The sequence below is a fragment of the Pseudorca crassidens genome, chromosome 20, assembly GCF_039906515.1.
Source record: "Pseudorca crassidens isolate mPseCra1 chromosome 20, mPseCra1.hap1, whole genome shotgun sequence".
In the NCBI taxonomy this organism is placed as follows: domain Eukaryota; kingdom Metazoa; phylum Chordata; class Mammalia; order Artiodactyla; family Delphinidae; genus Pseudorca; species Pseudorca crassidens.
In genome coordinates this window covers 4523931-4550739 of record NC_090315.1, presented here as the reverse complement: position 1 = coordinate 4550739, position 26809 = coordinate 4523931, and the positions used below count along the sequence as shown (strand labels likewise).

General features: G+C 42.1%; 1 protein-coding gene across 1 annotated transcript; it reads left to right on the top strand.

Annotated features, from left to right (window-relative positions):
- NLRP9 (NLR family pyrin domain containing 9) lies at positions 1–25634 on the top strand. Its single transcript, XM_067720697.1, has 9 exons — positions 1–280; positions 2828–4391; positions 7475–7636; positions 17031–17198; positions 19149–19319; positions 21684–21854; positions 23643–23813; positions 24221–24391; positions 25502–25634. Exons 1-9 carry the CDS (start codon positions 1–3, stop codon positions 25632–25634), a joined length of 2991 nt encoding a protein of 996 aa, XP_067576798.1.
- Positions 25635–26809: the final 1175 nt, after the last annotated feature.

The window sequence follows — 26809 nt, the reverse complement described above, 5'->3', positions numbered from 1 at the left end:
ATGGCTGAATCTTTTTTTTCTGACTTTGGTTTGCTGTGGTACCTGGAGGAGCTCAAAAAGGAAGAGTTCTGGAAATTTAAGGAGCTGCTCAAGCAAGAATCTCTGAAATTCAAACTCAAGCCAATCCCGTGGACCGAGCTAAAGAAGGCTTCACGAGAAAATCTGTCACAGCTGTTGAGCAAGCATTACCCAGGAAAACTGGCATGGGATGTGACCCTGAGTCTCTTTCTACTGATCAACCGGGGAGATCTCTGGACGAAGGCTCGGGACGAGATCAGACGTAAGTGTCGTGAAAGGGATGCAGCGCAGGGACCCTTGGGGGAAGGTTGGTTTACTGGGAGCTCCTAATAATGAAGGTCACATTGTTATTGTGTTAGTGGCCATGCCTCCATCAGTTGAGAATGTGTCTAGGTCAGTAGGACGCTTGGAAATAGTAGAAGAATTGCAAGCCAACTCTGGTCATTCATGGGCCAGTGATGGACTGTGGATGAGTAGTGTTCTGAGACAAATCGTTCATCCCCATTTTTCTGTTCCAAGGTGAGTCAATGCTATTCCAGGAGATGACCTGGGACTTAGTGTCTGCACAACCAGGACTGCTGAGATGGAATTCCATGATGGTTATTGTCCATCCTTTTTTTAAAAATTTATGCAAACATTTTTTTATTGGAGTATAGTTGATTTACAATGTTGTGTTAGTTTCTCCTGTACAGCAAAGTGAATCAGTAATATATACACATATCCCCTCTTTTTTAGATTGCTTCCCCATGTAGGTCACATCCTTCTGACCAGACCTGCACAAGAGACTGGGCAGAGTCCTAAGATGAGGAAATCATTATAGAGAACATATGCCCCTGGTGCTATAGGAAGAACTTTTTATGCATAATGTCTTTTCATTCTTACCACGACTCTGAGGTTTACAAGTGAAAAAGATGCAGGTCAAACGGTGTCTCCTCATGTTAGATGACTTTTCCAAAAGGGACAGAGCTGACCCAACCAGTTATTTTTGGCTCACTGATTGCTTGATATCCTCCTCTGGGTGGATACACCGTTTTGTCTCCCCTCAGAAAATAAGATGAGTTGAGTTGTAAATCCTGGCAAATAAAAGTGACAAAATAGGAGACAAATCACCCATTAAAGTTTTTTTCTCTTTAAATATGTTCTTAGTTATTCTTGAGTGTTTCACCTCAAACTGGAGTTCATGACCACAGAAGCTCTCCTGGCATTTCTCTATATTTTATATTTCTGCTCTCCAGATTCTCTCTCTCATGTGTTTTCATGGCTTTATTATGATTTTTTAAAATTGAAGTATAGTTGATTTATAATGTTGTGTTAGTTTCAGGTGTACAGCAAAGTGATTCAGTCATTCATATATATATATATATATATATATACGTACATACACATATATATATATTCTTTTTCGTATTCTTTTCTCTTATAGGTTATTACAAAATATTGAGTATAGTTTCCAGTACTATACAGTAGGTCCTTGCTGGGTATTTATTTTATACATAGCAGTGTGTATATGTTAACCCCAAACTCCTAATTTATCCCTCCCCCTCCCTGAAATCACCCATTTTTATAAACAAATCTTCCTCTGTCCCAGAGAGAGAAAGGCTCCCTAATTTCCAAGACTCTTTTCCTAGTCACACATACTTAAACAAAACTAGCAATGCCCTTTGCTCAGAAGACATGCAGAAAGGCCTCACCTACCGTAGTTCATATTTCTTCAATGCAGGGTATGGTCCTTGTCTATGTTTGTAATTTGTTTATCTCCCCTAGTGCGTAGCCTTGAACATGGAAGGTACATGATAAGGGCAGGTTGAAAGAATGACGGTTCAAGGGTGCATTTCTGAAATTAAATTGCAATCAGCATGGTCTTAACAGAAATAGTCTAGACTTTATGATTTCAAGTCAGACAACTGAGACAAACACCTGACCCAAATATCTGTTCATTAACCAAATTAGCCAAGTAACATAAACTCTCAACACTTTTCTGTAAAGTAGGCATAGAATGAATCTTAATGGGTTGTTGAAGAGATGGAAGATGAAGTACCAGTGACAACTTTCTCAGCCCCGATTCCTGGGTGGCCCTCAGGAAATAAATAGTAGTGCTTATGAATTCTTGACTGGGGGGGCTAACACCCCTCTTCTAGTTTGAAACGTAATCCCCAAGTATTCACACTTTCTGTAGCCTGTAGCTCTGACGTGGGCTTCCAATCTTGATCAGGTGTTTCCACGGACATGAATTCAGATAGATTTTGGTCTTAACAAAACTGAGTTCAGGAGCCTGGTCCCATGTGGGCATATACATCAGTCTTTGCATGTGTGTCTGAGTAAATCTGTAGAGGTCAATCTGAGTCCCAAGGATGGAGTGTATTTTTTTTTAATAAGGGCTTTGAGTTACTGTTTATTTTCATGGCCAAGCAAGTGCATACATGCATATGTTTATTTTATTTTATTTTTTAAATTTATTTAAATGTATTTAATTTTTGGCTGCGTTGGGTCTCCGTTGCTGCGTGCGGGCTTTTCTCTAGTCGCGGCGAGCGAGGGCTACTCTTCATCGCGGTGCGCGGGCTTCTCATTGCGGTGGCTTCTCTTGTTGTGGAGCACGGGTTCTAGGCACGTGGGCTTCAGTAGTTGCGGCACGCGGGCTCAGTAGTTGTGGTGCATGGGCTTAGTTGCTGTGTGGCATGTGGGATCTTCCCGGACCAGGGATTGAACCCGTGTCCCCTGCAATGGCAGGTGGATTCTTAACCACTGTGCCACCAGGGAAGCCCTGGAGTGCATTTTTTAATTGTCTTCTATTCTGTCCCCGTTAACTCAGATAAGCTAAACCCATATAGAAACCACATGAAGAAAAAATTCCGAGACATATGGGAAAAGGAGACCTGCCTTGAAGTTCCTGAGGATTTCTACAAAGAAACCACAAAGGATGAATATGAACAACTGAATGCTGTCTACCTTACTGCAGACAAGCCTGGAAATCCCTCACCCACTGTGATCTTGCAAGGTCCTGAAGGAGTTGGAAAAACAACGCTTTTGAGAAAAGTGATGCTGGAATGGGCGGAGGGAAACCTGTGGAGGGACAGGTTCTCATTTGTCTTCTTCCTCAAAGGCAGTGAAATGAACAGTATTACAGACACGAGCCTAGTGGAGCTCATCTCCAGGGACTGGCCTGAGTCTTCAGAGCCCATCGAAGACATTTTTTCCCAGCCAGAGAGAATCCTGTTCATCCTGGATGGCTTGGAGGAACTGAAATTTGACCTGACGCTTGACGCTGACCTGTGCGGCGACTGGGAGAAGCAACGGCCAATGCAGATTGTCCTGAGCAGTTTGCTGCACAAACAGATGCTCCCAGAATCCTCTCTGCTTATCGCCCTAGGAAAGATGGGTATGAAAAAAAATTATTTCTTGTTGTGTCAGACAAAATGCATATGTCTCCCAGGATTCTCTGAACGCCAAAGGAAGCTGTATTTCTCCCATTACTTCCGTGAGAAGAATAAATCCTCCAGAGCCTTCAGTTTTGTGAGAGAGAAGAGACCGCTGTTTGTCTTGTGCAAAAGCCCGTTTGTTTGCTGGTTGGTTTGCACTTGCTTGAAGTGGCAGCTGGAGAAAGGCGAAGACCTGGAGGTTGCCTCCGAAAGCATCACTTGTTTGTATGTGTCCTTCTTGACAAATGTATTCAAAGCAGCAAGTGGGAACTGTCCGCCTAAGCAGAACAGAACCCGACTACAAAGCCTGTGTACCTTGGCTGCAGAGGGAATGTGGACTCGCACGTTTCTGTTTTGCCCTGGGGATCTCAGGAGGAATGGGGTGTCTGAATCCGACACCTCGATGTGGGTGGACGTGAGACTTCTTCAGAGGAGCGGCAACTGCTTGACCTTCATCCACACGTGTGTCCAAGAATTTTGTGCCGCCCTGTTCTATCTGTTCAAACGACCCAAGGACCGGCCTCACCCAGTCATTGGAAAGGTGACCCAGTTTGTCACAGCAGCCATGAGCGAAGCCTGCTCCCATTTGTCCTGGATGGGGCTGTTCCTGTTTGCATTTTCAACTGAAAAAATAACAAACATGCTGGAGACATCTTTTGGTTTTCCACTGTCCACAGACATAAAGCAGGAAGTAACTCAAAGCCTTGAAACTTTAAGTCAGTGTGACCCCGGTAAGATGGTGGTGAGTTTCCAGGAATTGTTCAATTGTTTGTTTGAGACCCAGGACCAAGAATTTGTGATCCAAGTGATGAATTTCTTCAAAGAAATTGACATTTACATTGGTACCATTGAAGAACTGACAGTATCTGCGTTCTGTCTGAAACATTGCCAGAGTTTGCAGAAATTTCACCTGTGTATAGAAAATGTCTTTTCAGATGAATCTGGATCCATCTCCAAGTGAGTCCATCTATTAATTCTCTCCCTCTAACCTACACACACACCATATTTATATTTAGCTTGCTCCAACCCCCAAGGGGTATTTCATAAATCGCTGTATTTTTGTACTTAAAAACATGGCTTTTGTAGTCAGAAAGACGTTGATTTGAGTTCTCGTACTGCCATTTGCTAGCCGTGTGGCCATGAACTGTGTTTCTTAAGTATTTCTGTCTGTATCATCAGGGGTAAATGTCTTCATAGGGCCAATGTCAAGTTGAAAGGTAAGCAGTTTTTATTGTTGCCAGGACTATGCTGCTTTTTTCCCCTTCCCGTAGCATTTTAGCATATCCTGGTGAATCCACTGGGAAGGGACGCTCGGAAGCTTATGCCTAGTTTCCTCTGGATTTTGCCCATGTGTCTTTTCTCTTTGCTGATTTTAGCTTGTATTCTTTCATCAGGCTCAGGCTACCAGCTCACACTTCAGCTCTCAAATACATACCCCCTTTCATGGTCTTTTTTTTTTTTAATTAAAGTATAATTCCCTGGCGGTCCAGTGGTTAAGACTCCGTGCTTCCACTGCAGGGGCATGGGTTTGATCCCTGGTTGACGAACTAAGATCCCACATGCTGCATGGCCTGGCCAAAGAGACAAAAAGTATAATTAACATACAACATTATTAGTTTCAGGTGTACTACATAATTTTCAATATTTGTATATACTGTGGAATGATCACCATAGTAAGTCTAGTTAACATCTGTCACCATACAGAGTTACAGAATTTTTTTTCCAGTGATGAAGACTTTTATATACACCCCAATGTTCCTAGCAGCCTTGTTTATAATAGCCAAGTTATGGAAGGAACCTAAGTGTCCATCAACAGATGAATGGATAACCAGATGTAATATTTATAGATATTGTCAGATATATGGAATATTACTCAGCCATGAAAAAGAATGAAATCTTGTCATTTGTGACAACATGGATGGATCTGGAGGGTATTAAGCTTAGTGAAGTAAGTCAGAGAGAGAAAGACAAACGCTGTACCTTTTCACTTACATGTGGAATCGATTCAAGACAAAACAAATGAGCAAACATAAGAAAACAAACAGTATAGATACAGAGAACAAACAGTTCCCACAGGGGAGAGGAGGATGGAGAGGGGGAGGGACAAAATAGGTAAAAGGGACAAAGAGGTATGAATTAGCCATTATGAAATAAAGAAGTCACACGGATGTAATCTACAATGCAGGGAAGAAGTCAGTATTTCATCCTAACATAGTATAGTGTGTAACCTATAAAAATATCAAAGCACTATGTTGTACACCTGACGTCCATATCATATTATAAATCGATTGTTGTTCAACAAACTGAAAAGAAGTCATGCAGAACAGCAAGACAGAGAGATCTACTCTCTCAGAAGCTTTCAAATATGCAATTTGGTATTATTAACTGTGGTCTTTACATCCCTGCGACTTATTTTACATCTACCTGTACAGTCATGTTTTTGGACACAGTTCCTCGTTTGCTGATGGGTCACCAAATATCAACCTTTGTCCACATAACAGTTGAGTGTTGTCACCCCAAAGAGGAGGAAACAGAGGCAGAATAATGTTGAATGCTTGCCCAGTGTCACATAACCCACAAGTGTTTCAGATGGGGCTTGATCCTGGTCGCCCTGGCCTCACGGCTCACTTCTTTGACCGCCATGCACGTTGACTCAGTGCATCTGACTGCTTCTCTCCCTGTTCAGGTTTGACTGTGACTGTCAGCTTTGAGGGCCTCTGGGAATGGTGTTCTCCTGTGTTGAAACTGTCTTTTTTTTGGTTTTTAACCTGCATTCTTTTTAAAATTTATTTTATTTTATTTTTTTGCGGTACGCGGGCCTCCCACTGCTGTGGCCTCTCCCGTTGTGGACCACAGGCTCCGGACGCGCAGGCTCAGCGGCCATGGCTCATGGGCCCAGCCGCTCTGCGGCATGTGGGATCTTCCCGGACTGGGGCACGAACCCGCGTCCCCTGCGGACTCTCAACCACTGCGCCACCAGGGAAGCCCTGCATTTTTTTTTTTTTTTAATTTATTTTGTATTGTATAGTTGATTAACAATGGTGTGTTAGTTTCAGGTGTACAGCAAAGTGATTCAATTATACATATACATGTATCTATTCTTTTTCAAATTCTTTTCCCATTTAGGTTATTACAGAATATTGAGCAGAATTCCCTGTGCTATGCAGTAGGTTCTTATTTGTTATCTATTTTATATATAGTAGTGTGTATATGTTAGTCCCAAACTCCTACTTTATCCCCTCCCCACCTTTCCCCTTTGGTGACCATCAGTTTGTTTTATAAGCCTGTTGAGTCTGTTTCTGTTTGTTTGTTTTTCTGTTTCTGTTTTGTAATAAGTTCATATGTATCATTTTTTAAAGATTCTGCATATAGATGATATCATATGATATTTGTCTTTCTTTGACTTACTTCACTTAGCATGATTATCTCTAGGTCTGTCCATGTGGCTGCAAATGGTATTATTTCATTCTTTTTTATGGCTGAGTAATATTCCATTGTATATATGGACCATATCTTTTTTTTTTAATATGAACAGCTTTTTAAAAAATATTTATTTAGGCTGTGCCAGGTCTTAGTTGTGGCACGTGGGATCTTCATTGTGGCATGTTTAGTTGTGGCATGCAGGATCTTTAGTTGCGGCCTGTGGGCTTCTTAGTTGCAGCATGTGGGGTCTTAGTTGCAGCATCAAACTCTTAGTTGTGGCATGCATGTGGGATCTAGTTCCTCGACCAGGGATCGAACCTGAGCGCCCTGCATTGGAGGTGCAGATTCTTAGCCACTGGGCCACCAGGGAAGTCCCTGGACCACATCTTCTTTATCCGTTCATCTGTCAATGGACATCTAGGTTGCTTCCACATCCTGGCTATTGTAAACATTGCTGCAATGAACACTGGGGTGCCTGTGTCCTTTTGAACCATGGTCTTCTCCAGATACATGCCCAGCAGTGGGATTGCTGGATCCCATGCTAGCTCTGTTCTTAGTTTTTTAAGGAACTAGTTGAATTGAGCCGCTGGAGAATCACGGTGTTTGTCTTCCTGTAGTACCATCGAGAAGCTCTCCCTCTGGCGGGATCTCTGCTCCGCATTTACTGCCAGCGAGAACTTCCAGATGTTAGATTTGGACAACTGTCAGTTCGACGAGGCCTCCCTGGCGATTCTCTGCAGGACGCTGGCTCAGCCTGTCTGTAAACTCCAGAAGTTCGTGTAAGTCGGATCTTCACCTATTCTTTAAGTCAATAGCAGGGTGGCATTCTTTCTACTCTGTCTTCTTTTGAAAACCCAAGCTACAATCCAGTGTTTCAAAAGAAAATGCTGAGTGCTTTCCTTGATTGAAATGTTTTACTCAGTGAGACACAAACTGTGGACAAACAGGGAGACTTTAAAACTGAATGTGGTCAAGAAGCTCAGTTCCCAGTAGCTACAGCTCAGGTTACAAAGCCTGGATGAGAAAGGACATTTTTTTTTCTGCTGTGAGTGGTCCCGAGAACTATACCTTCCTTCCCATGGCATCAGCTCACTTGTGCACAGCCAGTTAGCTGGGGAGTTGCAAGTTCATGCTGACTTGGAGAAATCTTAAGTTTGTTTAAGAAGCAGAATCGGCATTTTGAGGAAATCGGTTTTACCATTGTGTTACAAGACTGCGTGTGTTTTGGTGTAGGGATGTGTTTGAACTGTGGCCTCCATTTCCATTTCTCTGTAACAAATGTTTTAACTATAGTGACGTGTACAATAAAACTTGCTTGGGGAACCTAAGAGGGAACAGTCCTGGTGGTTGGTGATGTTTGCTGGGATGATGATGGACCCAGAATAGATGTTTCCCAGGTAACGCAGGAGGAGGGTGCTGAGGACAGGTGGGAAAAGAGCCTGAGGTTCATAAAAGAGAAGAATAAGAAGAATAGCACAGAGAATAGGTAACGTGTATAGAACACTTCTTTGGCACAGAGATGGTTGCTTAATATTAACTTTCTCCTTTGTCTTTGAACCCTCATAACAATCTTGTCATCACCCTTTTACAAAACATGTACCAGAAGCACAGAGAAGCTCACAGTCCTTCTCTGATGTCCTGGTCCAAAGCGGGTTGGAAAAGAATGTCCAGACACAAGGCAGAATGTAAAGAAGACAGAATTTATTAGAGGGAAGTGTCACTACCAGAACAGCGGGCGGACTTCCCAGTAGTCTGGGAGAGTCGGGCCCGTACGTGTGCTATTGATCAGTTTTTATAGCCAGAAAACAAAGGAATGGTTGGAAGTGAAAATTTCGTTTACTGACTGGTCGAGGCACATATAGCTTCCTTCTATAGGGTGCGAGTGGGGCAGGCCAGATGCCTTTCCTTATTTGGGACAGGTCCTGTTGCCCAGGTGGGCGTCACCCAGGTGGGCTCAGGAATTTCATAACCATCGCAACAGGGTGGGGAGGGCGATTAAGAGTCCAGTAGGGGGTGTAACGCTGGAACTTTTTCAGACAGCGTCATGCTTTGTCCTTGAAGCACCATTGTCCTTGGAGCACCACATCTGATACTTTTTTTTTTTTTTAGGGTAAAAAGAATGCTTTTTATTAAAGGTAGGTAGTCACGGAAAGGAGGCGTTTCTCTAGTGGAGAGACTGCATTTATGTACAGAAATACTTTTTTTTCTATGTAAATTTTTTAAATTTAATTTTTATTTTATATTTGAGTATAGTTGATTCAGTGTTTTGTTAGTTTCAGGTGTACAGCAAAGTCATTCAGTTATACATACATTCTTTTTCAGATTCTTTTCCCACATAGATTATTACAGAATACTGAGTAGATTTCCCTGTGCTATACAGTAGGTCCTTGTTGGTTATCTATTTTATATATAGTAGTGTGTATATGTTAATCCCAAACTCCTAATTTATCCCTCCCTCCACCCCCTTTCCCCTTTGGTAGTAACCATAAGTTTGTTTTCGAAATCTGTGGGTCTGTTTCTGTTTTGTAAATAAGTTCATTTGTATCATTTTTTAAAGATTCCACATATATTTGTCTTTCTCTGACTTACTCAGTATGACTATCTCTAGGTCCATCCATGTTGCTGCAAATGGCATTATTTTGTTCTTTTTTATTGCTGAGTAATATTCCATTGTATATATGTAACATCTTCTTCATCCATTCCTCTTTCAATTGACATTTTGGTTGCTTCCATGACCTGGCTATTGTAAATAGTGCTGCAATGAACATTGGGGTGCATGTATCTTTTTGAATTATGGTTTTCTCTGGGTATATGCCCAGTAGTGGGATTGCTGGGTCATATGGTAGTTCTGTTTGTAGTTTTTTAAGGAATCTCCATACTGTTCTCCATAGTGGCTGCACCAATTTACATTCCCACCAACAGTGCAGGAGGGTTCCTTTTTCTCCACAGCCTCTCCAGCATTTATTGTTTGTAGATTTTTTGATGATGGCCATTCTGACTGGTGTAAGGTGATACCTCATTGTAGTTTTTTTTTTTATAAATTTATTTATTTATGTATTTACCTTTGGCTGTGTTGGGTCTTCGTTTCCGTGTGAGGGCCCTCCCCAGCTGTGGCGAGCGGGGGCCACTCTTCATCGCGGTGCGCTGGCCTCTCACCATCGCGGCCTCTCTCGTTGTGGAGCACAGGCTCCAGAGGCGCAGGCTCAGCGGTTGTGGCTCACAGGCCCAGTTGCTCCACGGCATGCGGGATCCTCCCAGACAAGGGCTCGAACCCGCGTCCCCTGCACCGGCAGGCAGACTCTCAAACCACTGCTCCACCAGGGAAGCCTCCTCATTGTAGTTTTGATTTGCATTTCTCTAATACTTAGTGATGTTGAGCATCTTTTCATGTGTTTCTTGGCCATCTGTATGCCTTCTTTGGAGAAATGTCTATTTAGATCTTCCGCCCATTTTTTGATTGGGTGGTTTGTTTTTCTGATATTGAGCTGTACAGCTATTTGTATATTTTGCAGATTAATCCTTTGTTGGTTGCTTCGTTTACAAATATTTTCTCCCATTCTGAGGGTTGTCTTTTTGTTTATGGTTTCCTTTTCTGGGCAAAAGCTTTCAAGTTTAATTAGATCCCATTTGTTTATTTTTGTTTTCATTACTCTAGGAGGTGGAGAGATTTTTTTAAAATAATAAATTATGCCTTGAAGTCTTTTTCATGATTTCCCATCATTAGGAAAATATTCAGAATCTGAGCTTTTCCCTTCCTTCTCTCTGGTTTATCCTTCACCTGCTTCCCCATCGTATGCTGTGGTCCATGGAACTTAACTTTCTTTCAAACCCCTGACCGAGCTCATTCCTGACTCAGAATGTTTGTTCCAGCTGCTCTCCTTTCCGGTCAGTCTTTCCCTAGACTTTCACCAGGCAAGCTCTTCCAGATGCCTTCTCTGACCACCCTTCCCCCCAGTTAAGCAGCCTGGACCCCCAGCCCAGCCACTCTAGAACCTCATCCTATGTTTGATTTCAGTATCAGTTATGAAATTGCCACTCTTCTGTTGTAATTGCCTCCAAGCAGAAGGTAAGCTCTGGGTTCTGGGTCCTGGACTGTCATATTCGTGTCTGTATACACCCAGCACCCTGGCATCTAGTTGGAACTTAAGTATTTGTCCAGTGAAGAGAATGAACAGGTAGTTTGGTGTGATTGCAGAGATTAAGGATTGCTCTTTGAAGTGAGAAGATCTTGAGTTAGTAAGTAGCTCTTTGACCTGGAGCACCCTTGAAATGCCTTGCCTTTCTTTTGCTACCTACTTCCCACCTTGTACCATCTATCGCCCGTGTAGATACCATGTGGTATCAGGTTGTTACTGACAAGTGTGTGCCTCTTTTAGACACATTTGCCAATTTCTTAGCTTATTCTTGCTTCTGTGACTCATTGTTTCCAGCTGAATTCATTGTTCATCCTATGTCACTATACCAAGAGCTTTTCTAAGAGTCTCTACCGGAAGCAAATTTGAGTCAAAAGTTTGAGTAAACTTGAGTCTAAAACCATCTCCCTTGCAACTGTATCCTTTAATGATGAGAATGCATGTTGAATATTAAACCTTTTTTCCCTTGTTTCTTTGAATTCTATTGATTTTTTCTTAAATTCAGCCTTTTTTTGAACATCTTTATTGGAGTATAATTGCTTTACAATGTTGTGTTAGTTTCTGCTCTATAACAAGGTGCATCAGCTATATGTATACATATATCCCCATATCGCTCCCTCTTGCATCTCCCTCCCACCCTCTCTATCCTACCCCTCTAGGTGGTCACAAAGCACCAAGCTGATCTCCCCGTGCAATGCAGCCGCTTCCTACTATCAGCTCTTTTAAAAAAACAATTTTTGGGGGGGGGGGCACACCATGTGGCTTGTGGGATTTTAGTTCCCCAACCAGGGATAGAACCCAGGCCCTCCTCAGTGAAAGCACAGAGTCCTAACCACTGGACCGCCAGGGAATTTCCTTAAATTCAGCTTTGCAGATGTAGATTTTTTCCCAGTTTTTATCAAGGTGTAATTGACATAGAACATTGCATTCATTTTAGGGGTAATTGACATAGAATTGTATTCATTTTAGGTGTAATTGACATAGAACGTTGTATTCATATTAGGTGTAATTGACATAGAACATTGTATTCATTTTAGGTGTAATTGACATAGAACATGGTGTACATTTTAGGGGTAATTGACATAGAACATTGTATTCATTTTAGGTGTAATTGACATAGAACATGGTGTACATTTTAGGGGTAATTGACATAGAACATTGTATTCATTTTAGGGGTAATTGACATAGAACGTTGTATTCATTTTAGGGGTACAATGTGATGATTTGATACATGTACATATTGCAGTGATCACCACAAGAAGTTTATTTAGTTAACATGTATTGCCCTACATGTGTAGTTACAATTTTTTTTTTCTTGGGATGAGAACTTTTTTTTTTTTTTTTTTTTTTTGCTGTGCGCCGGCCTCTCAATGTTGTGGCCTCTCCCGTTGCGTAGCACAGGCTCCGGACGCACAAGCTCAGCGGCCATGGCTCACGGGCCCAGCCGCTCCGCGGCATGTGGGATCTTCCCGGACCGGGGCACAGAACCCGTGTCCCCTGCATCGGCAGGCGGACTCTCAACCACTGCGCCACCAGGGAAGCCCGGGATGAGAACTTTTAAGATCTACTCTCTTAGGAACTTTCAAATATATAATACAGTGTTGTTAACAATAGTCACCATTAGACCCCCAGGACTTATTTATCTTATAACTGGAAGTTTATAACTTTTGACCACTTTCTACCATTTCATCCTCCTAACCCACAATCTCTGGCAACCACCCAATATTTGTGTTTAGTGTTTTTCTAAGACCCCATATAGAAGTGAGATCATATAGTGTCTTTCTCTGAATTATTTCACTCGCAGATGTAGAGATTGATCATTTCCATTTTTCAGTTATAGATCATCTTCTAAAAAAACTCCTCGGTTTTGGTAGTGCTTAGGTTTCTTGTTTATCCCTAATAGTCTACAAATTTCAATATTATGGATCCCTGTGGGAATTTTGTTTAACCTAATTTCTGGCTCTCACTGGGGCCCTTTCAATCTTAGAACTGACAAATGATTAATAAAGAAAATAATTTGGGGGAGGGCTTGTGCTTAAGTTTAGGAAAATGATCAGGATTGCTCATCTCTGCTACAGTAGGGAGGTAAAACTTGAAACCATCCCTTTTAACATCAACAAGATAAACTTAAGATTTTTATAGAGTTAGGACACAAAATGTGAAGAAAAGATTAGCAAGCTTATAAAATATTTTTATATCAATGATTATTCATTGTGTCAGGTTTTTACACTAACCATTGTTTGATTCACTTACTCCATCAAGGTAAGAGCTCTTTAAATCTCAGGCAAAGAGATTAAATGTCCACTTAGCTCTCACGATAGCACTCACCATGTCCCGCAACTATTACAGATATTTCACAGTATTAGCTCATTATATGCCTTTAATTACTTAATGAGGTGGTCAGTCTCAGTACCTCCTGGTACACACTAGAAAACCACAACCTGGGAGGATTCAGAAACATGCCCAAGGTCACACAGATGGCAAGAGGTGGAGCCAGGAGTTGAACCCATCAGCCTGGCTCCAAGGTTGCATGGTTCTTAGTTCACCAACATTATAAGTTGCTGATGGTTGAGATTCTGCTCTTCTTGCTTTTTTTTTTTTAATTTTTATTGGCATATAGTTGATTTACAGTGTTGTATTAGTTTCAGGTGTACAGCAAAGTTAATCAGTTATATATATACATATATCCACTGTTTTTTTAGATTATTTTCCCATATAGGCCATTGCAGAGCATTGAGTAGAGTTTCCTGTGCCAGACAGTAGGTCCTTATTAGTTATCTGTTTTATATACAGTAGTGTGTGTGTGTGTGTGTCAGTCCCAATCTTCCCATTTATCCCTCCCCTTCTTACCCCCCTTTTTGCGCTGTTAACTTTTTCCTTAACTCTAAGGAAAGCAAAAAAACCCCAACAAACTGCGTTACTGTCAACACTTCCCTTTTAGTCTGTCTCCTTTCCAAGAGGTTGCTGATCTGCACGGATGATGTAGATGGTGACAGTTATTGATTAGATGTTCACCCTTGTGATTGTTTTCCCACCGTCTGTCTGCTGACTCAACGCTTACTGCCGGCCTGGTGTCGGAGTCCACTGCAGCTGCCCGGCCTGTGAATCACGGTGTGTTCAGTGGCAAGGTGGCTCAGAGGACCTGCTGACGCCCCCATTTCTCACAGGTGTCACCGGCATATCAAGGGCCTTCCCTGTCTTTCCATGGTAGCACTTCTCCTTGTTCACTGGGCCAACCTGTCTTATCCTGACAGTACTAACCCCTTCCCTCAAATCCCTACGAGTCCCACCCTGCTGTCCTGGGCTGCATCCATCTCTGGGCAGGAAGTGCCTTGGGTATTGTTCATACGTTCAGGGCATCACTCTGCCGGGAATTCCCACAAGTCTTCCAGGCTGTTGTGTCCCTCACACCTGTCTTTTATTTCTGGCCAATGCATAATTCACATTTTAGTGCTTGAACATGGCAGAATATTTATTTTGTTATTTCTCAAAGTTGATTAGGAGGGGAGAAGTCAGGGTACACTTAAGTCATGACACCGAGAGCCACGCTGTGTGGCGTGTATTTTAAATCATATATAAATTTTTTAAAAGTATATATATATTATACATTTAATATATGTTATTAAAAAATCAAAACCTAGGACTTCCCTGGCAGTCTAGGGGTTAAGACTTCTTCCAGTGCAGGGGGTGCGGGTGCAGGTTCCATCCCTGGTCAGGGAGCTAAGATCCCACATGCCTCATGGCCAAAAAAACAAAACATAAAAAAGAAGGAATACTGTAACAAATGTGGGATAGGGAGGGTGGGAGGGAGGGAGACGCAAGAGGGAAGAGATATGGGAACATATGTTTATATATAACTGATTCACTTTGTTCTAAAGCAGAAACTAACACACCATTGTAAAGCAATTATACTTCAATAAAGATGTTAAAATAATAATAATAAACAACCTACTAAACAAATGGGTGAAAAAATATATAAGTAAATCAATAAAGTAAGTGCAAATAAAAGATAATGAAAAAAATGATCCACATCCAAAAAAAATCTTAAAAAAAAAACCCTAAAAAATCAAAGCCTGATCATGTTCCAGGAACTATAATAAATCATGATTTCTTAACCATCATGACCCTCTCTACTTGTTTCATGAAGAAACTCCACCATTAAGTTAATTTGCCCAACCTTGCAAAATATCCAGGGGAAAAGCAAATATTCTAATGTGGTTTTCTCTATCTCAGGAGCCTGAGTCTTGAACCATGACCTGTTGGGTTGGTTACAAATTTCGTTTGGGTGTTCCTGTAACATCTTACAGAAAACCTGAACGAACTTTTTGGCTGACCCAATGTATTGTCTCCTTTGTATTTATTTTATTTTTTATTTTAACTTTTAAAAATTGTCTCCTTTAAAAAGAAATCCGTTTTTTTTAAACTCAGAAATTTTATTTCAGTACGAATTTCAATAGTAGATCATATGTTCAATATAAATTCAACCCAAGTTGTTACTTTCTATTTTTAGCTACTAGTAATTCTATTTATTTATTTTTAAAAATTTGTATTGGAGTATAGTTGCTTTACAATGTTGTGTTAGTTTCTACCACACAGTAAAGTGAATCAGCTATATGTATACATATATCCCCTCTTTTTTGGATTTCCTTCCCATTTAGATCACCACAGAGCACTGGGTAGAGTTCCCTGTGCTATACAGCAGGTTTTTATTAGTTATCTATTTTATACATATTAGTGTATATATGTCAATCCCAGTCTCCCAGTTCATCCCACCCCCACTTCCCCCCTTGGTGACCATGTTTGTTCTCTACATATCTGTCTCTGTTTCTGCTTTGCAAATAGGTTAATCTGTACCATTTTTCTAGATTCCACATATAAGCGATATTATACAATATTTGTTTTTCTCTCTCTGACTGACTTCACTCTGTATGACAGTCTCTAGGTCTGTCCACATCTCTGCAACTGGCACTATTTTGTTCTTTTTCTTTTAAAAATTTATTTATTTATTTATGGCTGCGTTGGGTCTTCGTTGTTGCGCATGGGCTTTCTCTAGTTGTGGCGAGTGGGAGCTACTCTTCTTTGCGGTGCGTGGGCTTCTCATTGTGGTGGCTTCTCTTGTTGTGGAGCACAGGCTCTAGGCAAGTGGGCTTCAGTAGTTGTGGCGCACAGGCTCAGTAGTTGTGTTGCCCTGGCTTAGTTGCTCTGCGGCATGTGGGATCTTCCCGGACCAGGGCTCGAACTCGTGTCTCCTGCATTGGCAGGTGGATTCTTAACCACTGCTGTGGCCTCCGGACGCGCAGGCTCAGCGGCCATGGCTCACGGGCCCAGCCGCTCCGCGGCATGTGGGACCTTCCCGGACCGGGGCACGAACCCGTGTCCCCTGCATCGGCAGGCGGACTGTCAAGCACTGCGCCACCAGGGAAGCCCTTTTGTTCCTTTTTATGGCTGAGGCATATCCCATTGTATATATGTACCACATCTTCTTTATCCATTCCTCTGTTGATGGACATCTTATAGAAAACCCAAGCAAACTTTGCGGCCGACACAATATATTGCCTCCTTTTTATTTATTTTATTTTTTATTTTAGCTTTTAAAAATTGTCTCCTTTTAAAAACAACCTCAGTTTTTAAACAGGAGTGGAGCCTTTCCTTGGGGAAGAGTCTGGCTTGGCACGCAGTAATTTGAATACGTGTGTCTCTGTTGGATGGGAAGCACCGAGCCAGGCCTGGGATGCAAGGAGGTCCACACATGGTATTTCTCCCCTCATGGTGCTTAGAGGTTAATATGGGGTAAGTTTGATTCTCTTCCCTTATAGCATCTGTGGTAGTATTCAGAAGTGGAAGGACTTCGCAGAAACAGGCACCATCTCATCTGGCGTCTGAAGATCCCGGAGAGAATTTATAGGCAGCAGTAACCAGATATCCAAAAAAAAAATTTGGGGAGCCTGAGCATGGAAAGTAGGAAGAACTGTGCAACAGATATTTTGCTCTGTGCTTGGACTTCATTGCATGAGTTACCGTATTTTCTCATCTTTTGCAGGTATAACTTTGCTTCGAACCTTGCAAATAGCCTATACTTCTTTAAGGCCATTCTTCATAACCCTCATTTGAAATACCTGAACCTCTATGGCACTGGCCTCTCCTATATGGACGTCAGGCAGCTGTGTGAGACGCTGAAACACCCAGTGTGTAACATAGAAGCACTGCTGTAAGTCTCGGGGTTGTCCACGATATATTTTTTTTCCAGTGTGAACTTTGCAGTTCGAATATGCTCATTTTCTTTCGTGTCTTTGTCTCTTACTTATTTCACCACTTCCATCTCAATATCGGTAGACCTCCTAGTAAGATGAGGATGGATGGATTCTAAAGGACAAGGCTTCCTCTCAGGTCTGTCCCATCTTTCCTTTCTCTGGTACTCACTTGAATTACTTCTCATGGACACCTTATCTGATTCTCCTTGGCTCTGCTCTCAACCGACCATACCAAAACCGTAACTCCAATTTCTTTTTCCTGAAGATAGTCAGAGAAACTTAAAATGAGAAAGTTTACGGATGATCACAAGTGTGATCTTATAACTGCCAGATGAGAACGTTGAGGCTGGAGGGAAAGTGATTTGCCCAAAGTCATTTCTTCATCTTGAAAATGATCTGGGATGCCCTTAGCGTCACTGGGTGATTTCTTAAACAGGCTCAATCCGTTATTCAGCAGGAAGAACAAAAGGGAGTAACAGAAGTAGCAATAAACAAAAACAACTCATTAAACCGACCAAGAGAATACACTGTTCTCTCCACCAGTAATATGATAATCACATACACTTGGTGAATTTCACCTGTCAAGATTCATCAGGAGAGACAGGGTCCATGAATAAGAGTTGTTTGAACATACAGGCTTGCTATTGACCCTATCTAGCATTCTAGCTGTTTCCGTATCATAACAATTCTTTTCTTCTACACTAGCTCTCTCCACTCAGGGGGCGCTTACAAAATTCCTTAGTATTGGCCCTGTTTCACATTATGCCATTGGCATAGAGTGTTTCATTTTACATGGTTAGCATAAGACTTGGGTAACAGATCTAGGAAACCAGGAGTCAGCTGTACACAGCTTGTAGGTAGAATCTTTGCTTCCTTGGGGCAGACCAACTGTGCTCTCGCCTTCAGTTTGGTATTTTGGGAGTGGGAAGTCCTCAAAATCAGGTTCTCTCCAGCCCAATAATTCTCAACAGAGGATAGTTTCATCCTCTGTTAGGAGGTGTCCATATCTAGAGACTTTTTTTTTTTTCATAGCAAGGAGGATTTCATTTAAGATGATCGTGGGACTTCCCTGGTGGTCCAGCGGTTGAGACTTCACCTTCCAATGCGGGGGGTGTGGGTTCAGTCCCTAGTCGGGGAACTAAGATCCCACATGCCTTGCTCCAAAAAGCCAAAACACATAAAACATAGGGGCAATATTGTAACAGAGTCAATAAAAACTTTAAAGATGGTCCACATCAAAAAAAATTTTTTTAATTAAAAAAAAGATTTTGCAGTAGGAAGGAGTTAAGACTATTGCAATAGGAAAGAAAGTTGAACTCACTCTGCTCAAACAGAAGAGGGGTGAGCTAATGGAAAAAGCACTTTAGGGAGGAGGTGGTTCTAAATGATTAGGTCACTAGTGTTTGTGAATTGTGGAGATAGTTTTGATGGTCATGATTACATGGGAAGGATGCTCTAGATGTCTGGTGGGTAGAGCTCAGGGATGCTGTTCAACATCCTACAACACACAGGAAGCCCCCACAGTAAGGAGTGATCTAGCCCACAGTGTCAACAGTGCTGAGGTTGAGAAACCTGCTCTAGCCCATGAGATGTTCTTTTAAGCTGCATTAAGGCTCAGACCAGGGTTTCTCAACCTTATCACTATTGATGATAAATAATCAGACTTATTGAGGTCCAGATCATTCCTTGCTGTGGACGGCTGTCCACAGCATTGTTGAGAAGCACGGGCTCAGGCGTTTTCCTAACTTACTGCTTTCCTAAAGCAATAAGGGATTTGTGAGGAGAGTCGTATAATTACATCCGTGCCTTTACAAAGTCTGGAGCTGGCGGGTGCGGGATTAGGAGCCAGGATGTGGTCCAGGGTCGGTTGTGCATACGCCATTCCACCACATGTGTCTCTCTTGTAGGTTGGGAAAATGTGACATCACGGACGAAGCCTGTGAAGACATCGCCTCTGTTCTCGTCCATAACAAGAAGCTGAAGCTTCTCTCCTTGGTAGATAATCCCCTGAAGGACGAAGGAGTGAGGGTGTTGTGTGACGCCCTGAAGGATCCAGCCTGTGCCCTGGAGGCACTGCTGTGAGTCAGCGTGGGGGAGGGGAGGCCTGGGGGAGGGGGCAGACGGCAGAGCATGCCCATGGACCCTGAACGGTCCAGCAAAATGGAGCAGATACAAATATTTGCCCCCCAGAGGAGCCACGAGGTTGAATTCAAGAGATGTAAGACTAGCCCTTAGACGCCTGGCATCTAATTTGGAGCCCAGTAAATCTTGGTGATCATGAAGAAGGATGATGTCTCTGTAGGTGTACTGGGGGCTGGGGAGAGGGACAGTATAAATAATGAAGAAAAAGGAATTCATTTGATTACTTGCTGGTGTGGGGTTGCATAGGTTCTAGGTTATCGCTGGGAACAACGTCTCCACTTCTTTCTTGTTGCTAAGATATAAAACAAACTGCTTCCTTGTTAGGGGCAAGAGAAAGGGTTTTCTATTTACCCAGTGAGGCCACAGGAGAAACTCAGTGCTAAATAAAAAAATGCCTTAAAGTAGGGTACAGGTGCAAGAACACCCAAGTCTATGGAAGCAAATAAGTGGTCTAGAAACAAAACTTTTCTTTGTGTGTATGTGCATGCACAGGTGTGTATGTGTATATAGACCTGTGTATTACATACCCACCCAAAGTGGTATTTACCGTAGAAGGTGAAAATATTATTACTCAGATGACTTTTTAGACTGTAAGGGAAAATCCAAACTAAAATAAGGTCCAGGAACATTAACCATTAAAACCAAACCAAATTAAAAAAATAAGGAACCAAATTAAAAAAATAAGGAACAAACTCTGCACTATAAAGATTAGACCAAAAAATCTTTAGCGGTACAAAAGAAATGACATATTGGAAGAGGAAAGGATTTGGCTATTAAATCCTGTGTGATATTATACAATAAGTAGAATTAAAGTGTATTCAACAACTGGTCACTTAACGGGGCTGTGTTTATCTAAGAGTTCTTCAAAATACATCATTTAAATTTTTTGTTGTTTTTAAACTTGAATCTTTAGTCCTTAAAAATGAAAGACTACTAAAGATGCAAGAAAGTCACTAGTAATTTTAAAAGAAAAAAATGTTCAACCCATTTTTTTAAACTTTATTTTGAACTAGTTTCAAAATAAAAACTAGACTTGCAGAAAAGTTGGAAAAATAGCACAAAAATTCTCTTATAGCCCTTACCCCAATCCACTAATGTTCAACCTATTTTTAGTAGTTAATGTTTTTAATATTTAAATGTTTAATACCCTTTTAAACAAAAGCACAAATTTAAAAAATATATTCCACTTGGCCAGAATTCTGCAAAATGGGCAAATTTATAGTATGATCGAAAGCACTAAGTTTTTTTTGCAAAGTAGCTTGGCTAATAAATCAAGAAACAAATGAAAAGTCTATTTAATAATAAACCTCAGAACTTCCAAAAATTTTTGATGCAAGGTGTTAATTCCGTGTAACTTAAAATGGCAGAAAGTATAAAAGTACAAATGCAGAGATTCAGGAAATGTATAATTGTAGGGTCATGGAGCCATCAGAGATTATATTATGTAACCATTAAAGTCTTAATTTTTTTAAATGTTAGAGAAAGCATATTTCATCAAAAAAAGTAGGAATCAGTTGCTTATTGTCTGATTTCAAAAATTCAAAAACTGAAAGGGAAAACCCACCGTGAGTGAGTAGTGTTTGCTAATCAAAGAATTGAGTATACTTCCTGCCAAAGGTGACATTCTGAGATGCCCCTGAAGGGGCCAGGGAGGTAACGGGAGTCGGTGGGTGGATGGGGGAGCTGGTGGAGTGAGGTGAACTGGACCGTGCCTGCCCCACCCAAGGTGGGTTCCTGATCCTTTCCACCTGTTATTTGCCACGTAACCATCTGCTGTGGAGTCCCAGGTATCTGGCTTGTGTGTGATAGTTAGAAGTGTAGAATTCCGCATGAAATGTCAGCTAAACCACCTCTATTCAGAGGTCATATTCAGTCTTGATCTGCCCGGTTGCAACTTGTATCATATGCCTCCCTCTGTTTTCTAAATTCCCAATAGTGAGTAGACAAGAACTCATAACCACAAATTTTTTTAAATAACATTTTAAAAGAAGAATGTGAAATAGGATGTTGTCCAGCTATTATAAATAATAAGCACACTGTGTCACAGAGAAGGGATGATTTTGTCCAAGTTCATCCAGCTGGTGGTGATCAGACTTGGAACTGGGATCCGAGATTCCGTTCCCCAGTTTGGGACCCTGTAGTCCACATCCTTCTGTATTTCCACACCTGCTGCACATTTTAATCCTCCTGTTTTTTCTAAGTGACCACGAAGTACAAGAAAGTTTTTACATGGAGTTTCATGACAATATGACCCTATAGAGCTTAAGTAGGTTGACGGATGAGTACGTGTCTTTTTGCAGATTGACGTACTGTTGCCTCACCTCTGTAGCCTGCGACTACATCTCCCAAGTCCTTCTGTGCAACAAATCCCTGTCTTTTCTCGATCTGGGGTTGAATTTCCTGGAAGATGATGGAGTGATAACGCTATGTGAATCACTGAAACACCCGAACTGCAACCTAGAGGAGTTGTGGTAGGTCTGGCTGTGATTTGCTTGAATGTCAGCGTTTCCTTTTTGGCTGTGGGCATCCTGGGAAGGAAACAGGAAGGGGGGAAAAGCATGGAGTCTGCTGAAGAAAAAAAAACAAACTAGGCTACATGTTTACCCCACGTGATATTTCTGGGGCTCGCTGGTGGGTGTGTGTCTTGACTATAGGGCTTGTCAGGACTTGGTAGGGTCTGCTACTCTGGAGTTGGGTCTCTGTCCTTGGAGAGACCGGAAATGGAGTCCCAAGTGCCCTCAACTAGCTGTGTGAACTTGTGAGGGTTCCTCACCTCTCCCCAAGTGTAACATGAGGATAATTATATTTCCCACCTCAAAAGATGGAGGTGGGGTGGTGGGATGAACTGGGAGATCGGGATTGACATATATACACTCCTATGTGTAAAACAGATAACTGATGAGAACCTGCTGTATAGCACAGGGAACTCCACTTCTCTGTACAGTAAAAACTAACACTGTAAAACAGCTATACCTCAATTAAAAACAAAGATGGAGGCGACCACTGGGAATAATGCACATAAAGTGCTATCATCGCTGGCTGGCCCATCGAAGCACGCAGTCAACAGGCACAGCCTGAGGATCAGTCGTTCCTTTTACCGGGCAGATGAGGTAAATCGGTAAACGAAACCCTTTGTCGTCCCTGTTTCCACGGAGTGGCGTGCACACACATCGATACACATACACCCACGTGCAGGCACACACCTGTGAGTGTGAAGTTGCCAGTATGTGTGCATATCTGCATCTATCGTGGTTTCTCAATCAGCACTATTGACTATTTTAAATTAATTTTTATTGGAGGAGAGTTGATTTACAATGTGGTGCTGGTTTCTGCTGTACAGCAAAGTGGATCAGTGACACATATATCCGCTCTTTCTTATATTCTGTTCCCACAGAGGTCATTACAGAGTATTGAGTAGAGGTGCTGTGCTAGGCAGTAGGTCCTTATTAGTTGTCTATTTTATATATAGTAGTGTGTACAGGTCAATCCCAATCTCCCAATTTATCCCTCACCCCTCTTTTCCCCCGGTAACCATAAATTTGTTTTCTACAACTGTAACCCTATTTCTGTTTTGTAGATAAGTTCATTTATACCCTTTTTTAAGATTCAGCATATAAGCGATATCATATGCTATCTGTCTTTCTCTGTCTGACTTACTTCACTCAGTAGGACAATCTCTAGGTCCATCCATGTTGCTGCAATGAACATAGGGCTGCACGCATCTTTTTGAGCTATGGTTTTCGCCAGATATAAGCCCAGGAGTGAGATTGCTGGGTCATATGGAAGCTCTACGTCATGAGCTTGGGGGCAGGAGATACATAGGAGATATAATATGAAATGCTCAGTGAAGTCCTCAGCGTGGTGACATTTGTACAGAGACTTGGAGGGAGTAAGGGGGCAGCCCCGCTGGTATTTGGACCAAGAGTATGACAGGCAGCAAGAGCAGAGGCCCCAGGGGGAGAGACCAGGCAGCACAGGAGAGACAGGAGAACTGCAGGGAGCCTGGGCAGAGTGAAGAAAGTGGAGAAGTGGAGACGTTGTTTCATCTCTACCATCATCATCATCTTAGGAGTACATGAGTATTTCTACCTTTACAGGAATAAGTGAACATAAGTGAAGCCATTCCAGATTGGACCTCATGATCGTATATATTTGTGTGTATATGGACCTCATGATCGTATATATCTGTGTGTATATGGACCTCATGATCGTATATATTTGTGTGTATAGGAGAATTTTGTGTATTTTTTTTTCTCCAGGTTGGTGGGCTGTTGCTTCACTTCTGTTTGCTGTGTGGACCTCGCTGCTGTTCTTATTCACAGTGAGAAACTAAAAACCCTGAAACTAGGGAACAATAAGATACATGATGCTGGTGTCAAACAGTTATGTGAAGCTTTGAAGCATCCTAAGTGTAAATTAGAGACTCTTGGGTGAGTGTCCAGTGATGTTGGGAAAGCTTACCTACTTCAAGAAGAGGAAAAGCTCGAGGATTAAAGGGATGAAGGGGAAGCATGTTTGAAAACAAGTGTGTCTGGAACAATCTGATAAGTAAAATGGCAGCCGTGAAACCAGGGTTTGCTCACGCCTGGCGCGGCTGATATCTGGGGCTGGGTGGTTCTTTGCTGTGTGGGGAAGCGGGCTGTTCTGTGCGTTGTGGGATGTTTAGCTGCATCTCTGGCCTCTCTCCACCCATGAGATGCTAGTAGCACTCCTGGTGTGTGTCAGATGTCTCCAGACACTGCCACATGTGCCCCCGTGGAGGAGGACGTGTCTAGATGGCAAAGTCTCCTCTCAGAGGCGTGGAATCCGCATTTCGAGGTGGTGTTTCCCCGTGCAGGTTGGAGATGTGTGAACTCACCTCTGCCTGTTGTGAGGACCTGGCCTTGGCTTTCACTCTCTGCAAATCACTGAGGTGCATGAACTTGGAATGGATTAGCATGGACCGTGATGGGGCGGTGGTGCTGTGTGAAGCCTTGATCAGGCTGGAATGTGGCCTGCAGACGCTTGGGTGAGTGGACACTGTTTCCCCCGGTGGTGAGTGACCTCAGAGGGAGGTTAGACTGCCGTGGGTTTGCCCCGCATGGGCATGGTTCACATTTGGGCTGGAGATTTCTTTGCTATGCGGAGCTGTCCTGTGCATCACAGGAGGTTGGGTAGCATCTCTGGTCGCTGCCCACACGTTCCATTCCCCGGGACACCTCCCTCCAGTCATGATGATCAAAAATGGAAACTTCAGGGACTTCCCTGGTGGTCTAGTGGTTAGGACTCTGCATTTTCGCCGCTGTGGCCCTGCTTCAATCCCTGGTTGGGGAACCGAGATCCTGCAAGCCACGTGGCCAATAAAAACAAAACAAAACAAAACAAAAAACTTGAAAATTGCGGAGAGACAAGATTTTAATTGTTCAATCAAAAGAGAGAGATTGTGCAATATGATAGAGGTGTTAGTTAACGCTGTGGTGGTAATCATTTTGCAATACGTAAACGTATCAAACCAATGCATTGCACACCTTAACCTAACACAATGTTGTATGTCAATTATATCTCAATGAAATTTTAATTAGCTAACTTTTAAAAAGAATGCCTATCGCATCTATTCCCTGAAAATTTTTTAAAGGCTCCTGGCATTGTCAAATGTCCCCCGAGAGGCAAAATCACCCCCAGGCAAGAACGATGGCTTTCCTGTAAACACCATCTGCTATTTACCTTGCCCACAAAGACGTAACCCCAGCTCAGAGCTGGAAGGGGTTCCGTAAAGGACCGAGCGGAGTCTTGACCCAGAAGTACATTTCCTCAAGAGTAGCAGTTAATATTGTTTGGAACATTATGTTTGCATTTAGAGTGTGTGTAGTTGATGTCTATAGAATGAATATGTGAATGCCTTCCGTTTGCCCCGACCCCGATGACCTGCAGAGGATAAACAAAACGGTTCACATTCCTCTTCCTCACTTTCCTAGTCTCTAGGAAAGTTTCGTGCATTCTTTGCACAGTCAGTACAACTCTCCCAGCCGTTTCTAGGAAAGAGTGGAGAGGAAGTAGCCACTGGGGTGTAGAGAGGCCAACCATCATGGGTCAAGTCAAGAAAACTCTTTTTTTTTTTTTTTTTTTTGTATTTTCCCAGCCTGAATAAATCTTCCTATGATGAGGAAATTCAGATGCTGCTGACAGAGGTAGAAGAGACGAACCCCCAGCTGACCATTTCACACAGTCTCTGGACTGATTACGAGCACAGGATCAGGGGTGTGATTGGCTGACAGGGAAGGTCCTGAAGTAATCTTCTCACAAAGGCTTCCCCTTGGTCGCAATGGGCGTTTCTCCTCCTGACACACCCTGTCCTGTAAATTGTTCGCCAGGGCAGTGGGGACTGTAATTTCAGAGCTCTTCCTTCACAGTATTCTAGCAATATGATTGTGGGATGTGCTGTCTGTGCCTAAGTCCTCTATGCCCCATCTTTAAAGTTCCCATCCTGCCTCACAATGTTTAGAAGAACAAATACATTAAATGGGTAAACACTTGGGAAAGCATGACTTTATTTTCTTACCGGACGTCTTGGGATGTAGGAACTTGGATTTGAAGGAAGCACAATCCTCTGACACTTCTGACATAGAACTGCTGCTAGAATGTATCTATAGATTTTAGAATTTATTCACTACATCTAACATCCCAACAGGACCTTTCATTTTTAGTTTGTTCATATTTACTTGTCATCAGTTTTCTGGTTTAGTAAAAAAGTATATTTCCAGATCACTACTTATCCTTTAGCATATGCTACTCCATTTTTTAAAAAATTCGGTATTTTTCAAATGTATCTACACAGTTTAATTCAATGTTTTCTTTTTCAAATACACATTAATACCTCACTGTCATCATCAAACATTGCCTAATTCTCTGTTGCCTCTACAATAAATTATTAATGCCTTACTGGCCCTATATAGAGTTTTATTTTTGTTGAGTATAATACATTTTAAAGATTTATTTTATTGAAGTGTTAGTTGATTTACAATGTTGTGTTAATTTCTGCTGTCCAGCAAAATGACTCAGTTATACATATATATACATTCTTTTTTTTAACATCTTTATTGGAGAATAATTGCTTTATAGTGTTCTGTTAGTTTCTGCTGTATAACAAAGTAAATCAGCTATATGCATACATATATCCCCATATCCCCTCCCTCTTGCGTCTCCCTCCCACACTCCTTATCCCACCCCTCTAGGTGGTCACAAAGCACGGAGCTGATCTCCCTGTGCTATGCAGCTGCTTCCCACTAGCTATCTGTTTTACATTTGGTAGTGTATATATGTCCATGCTACTCTCTCACTTCGTCCCAGCTTACCCTTCCCCCTCCCCGTGTCCTCAAGTCCATTCTCTATTCAGTCTGCGTCTTTATTCCTGCCCCTAGGTTCTTCAGAACCATTTTTTTTTTAGACT